At 34.2% G+C, this 2,331-nt stretch overlaps 1 protein-coding gene across 1 annotated transcript in view; it reads left to right on the top strand.

Annotated features, from left to right (window-relative positions):
- LOC144962377 (uncharacterized) overlaps positions 1–2,006 on the top strand; it is a gene marked incomplete at its 3' end in the record, with an annotated part of 7,391 nt that extends 5,385 nt beyond the window's left edge. The window contains exons 5-6 of the mRNA XM_078895266.1: positions 1,022–1,222; positions 1,843–2,006. Coding sequence (XP_078751392.1) covers positions 1,022–1,222; positions 1,843–2,006 — 365 coding nt within the window. The remainder of the gene's footprint in view (positions 1–1,021; positions 1,223–1,842) is intronic.
- Positions 2,007–2,331: the final 325 nt, after the last annotated feature.

The following is a 2,331-nucleotide window of genomic DNA, read 5'->3' as shown; positions in this document are numbered from 1 at the left end:
AAAAAACCTTTGACAACAAATCACCCATAATATGTTATCATATCTAGAATCATTACACTTTACAAACCTTCCTTATTGACCAAAAAAATAAATCAAACAATCAAAAACTGCAGACCATTTGTGCTGGATGTTCCATATATTGAAGTAAATGAAAAATTAATAAGTTGCCAACAGCTTTGGATCGTGAATTCATAGGAGGTCCACAAGGGGAGACAATACACACATGATACAACAGGTTAATCAAGTAGGAGCCTGCATTGGAATTTATCTCTCATACTCTTCATAATTCTTCTCTATAACCCAAGGCGTTTTGGCCAGAAAATAGCTATTATTGATATTTTATTTTATTGGCTGTTTATAGCAAGTACCACCTTTTTACACTACGCAACATGAAATTGGATGTACAAGGATAAGGTATTTATTCCATCAACAACTTTGTCCCATCAAAGAAAAATCGTGGTTCACGTCTTTCTATATCTCTCAATGTCAAAACACACCGCCTTAACACGATCTTCCTGTTCATGTTTATGGGATAATGATGTCTTATATTACATTATTTCCTCTCAATATTTTTATATGTAACTAAATAAGTTGTCATTTAGAGGTCTGAGTCCCATGTAGTGCGAACTTATCCCGGATCCAACAGCGTGAAACGGACAATAGGAATTGTTTGCTACTCAATTGATAGAACACTACATTTCGGAAAGCAGTTTTTGCCTGGTAGATCAGACCTAGCTACCCTATCGCTGCTGAGTGACACGGAGGTGAGGACAGAGAAAAAGAAACTCGACAATCCCATAATGCTATAATGCACGCAAAAATAAACGAAGGAAAAAAAGGTTATCCTTTCTTACATAGAAGTTTCCATGATATTTATATATTTTTGATCTGCTTCGAATTCAAATCATCAGACTTTTATAATTTGTTCTGTATTCATTACTGGTCATTTCAATTCATTATTACACGCATCTCATCTATTGTCTACTAATACTATATAGATGTCGCTGATCTCATTCCCCAGTGTTACCGGAAGTAGAATTGAAGAATTGCCCCAAAGACGGAGATTCAACCCAGGGTTACATCAAAGAAGGGGACACAACTAGGACATGTCATTGTCATCTGAAGAATTCAGGAAAACCTCCAGGTATACCACAGTGGCTGGATTCAGATGGAAATCTTATTGCAAACACCTTATCTCTGCCTGTCATCTACAACCCTAATGGTGGGTGATTATTCCATATTTTATGTATGTGACAAATTTGCCCATTTTATCGTATGTGTTTATTTTAAAAAATGAATTGAGATTCTCAACCTTTTCAATGTGTAGCTTCGCTATGTCTAACCTGATCAGATACTTTTTTTCCCAAACATGTATTTGATTACAATATATAATCTATAATAAATATTATACATCCTGGAAGGCTCTGAAATATTTCGGTGAAGCGTGGTAGAAATGAAACTATAAATCAGTTATTTACATTTACAAGATTCTAACATAATTTTTGCCATCAAGATGCGATCGACATCATGATTCAGAAGGTCTTTGTTGTACATGAAAAATGGAGTAAATTTAGTCACGTTATTAATTATGTGCTCTGTGAAAGATTGTCAATGTTTTGTTTGTTTGAAAATTAATATAGCGAGTTATAGGACAGAATATTTGGTGAATGTTTTTGAAACTTAAAATAGATTACACAATAATTCACAAAAAGGCCTGCTACATGTTGCATTACAAAGCTGGGACCACTATTCAGTCTTTAATTAAAATCGAAACTGTTTGTTCAGGATACAGATTTGATCTCATAAAACATTCACGTTAATTAAATTTTCTTCTATCTACAGACCAAAGTCCAAGCTACACATGTAGAGGATATTCTAATCTTGGAGCTGGAAATTCTTTCTTTTATTCTCCAAAATTTGCCTGTATGTTTTATTTTGTCTTGTTTAAAAAATGCTTCTATATAAATAAACAGGGATGCATGCATTATATTCCTGTCAGGCCTGTTGTATTTGCTTTTAATTTTACAAAACAACTACAAAAAAATTATATATATATATTCTATGTGATGATTGGCCAATGAGCAAATTATCAAAGAGAATGACTTACTGACTTAAGGCCTTTCGCTTCCTAACCATCCGATCGGGATGCCACGGCTGCCTCTCTAAATATCCGTGTCATTTCATTCCACTGTTCACGGTCTTTTGCTGTGGATGCTAATTTCGTAAGGTCTTCCTTTGATTTTCATACTTTGTTATTTTGAAGGCCTTTTAGGTCTCTATTGAGTACAGTGTGAATTGACGTTGGTGGTCTACCTTGATATTTCTTGTGTT

This window comes from Berghia stephanieae, unplaced genomic scaffold (assembly GCF_034508935.2).
Source record: "Berghia stephanieae isolate SIO BIC M18660-M18661 unplaced genomic scaffold, UCSD_Bste_1.3 scaffold993, whole genome shotgun sequence".
In the NCBI taxonomy this organism is placed as follows: domain Eukaryota; kingdom Metazoa; phylum Mollusca; class Gastropoda; order Nudibranchia; family Aeolidiidae; genus Berghia; species Berghia stephanieae.
The sequence above is the reverse complement of the archived record's forward strand: the minus strand, read 5'-3'. Positions and strand labels throughout refer to the sequence as shown.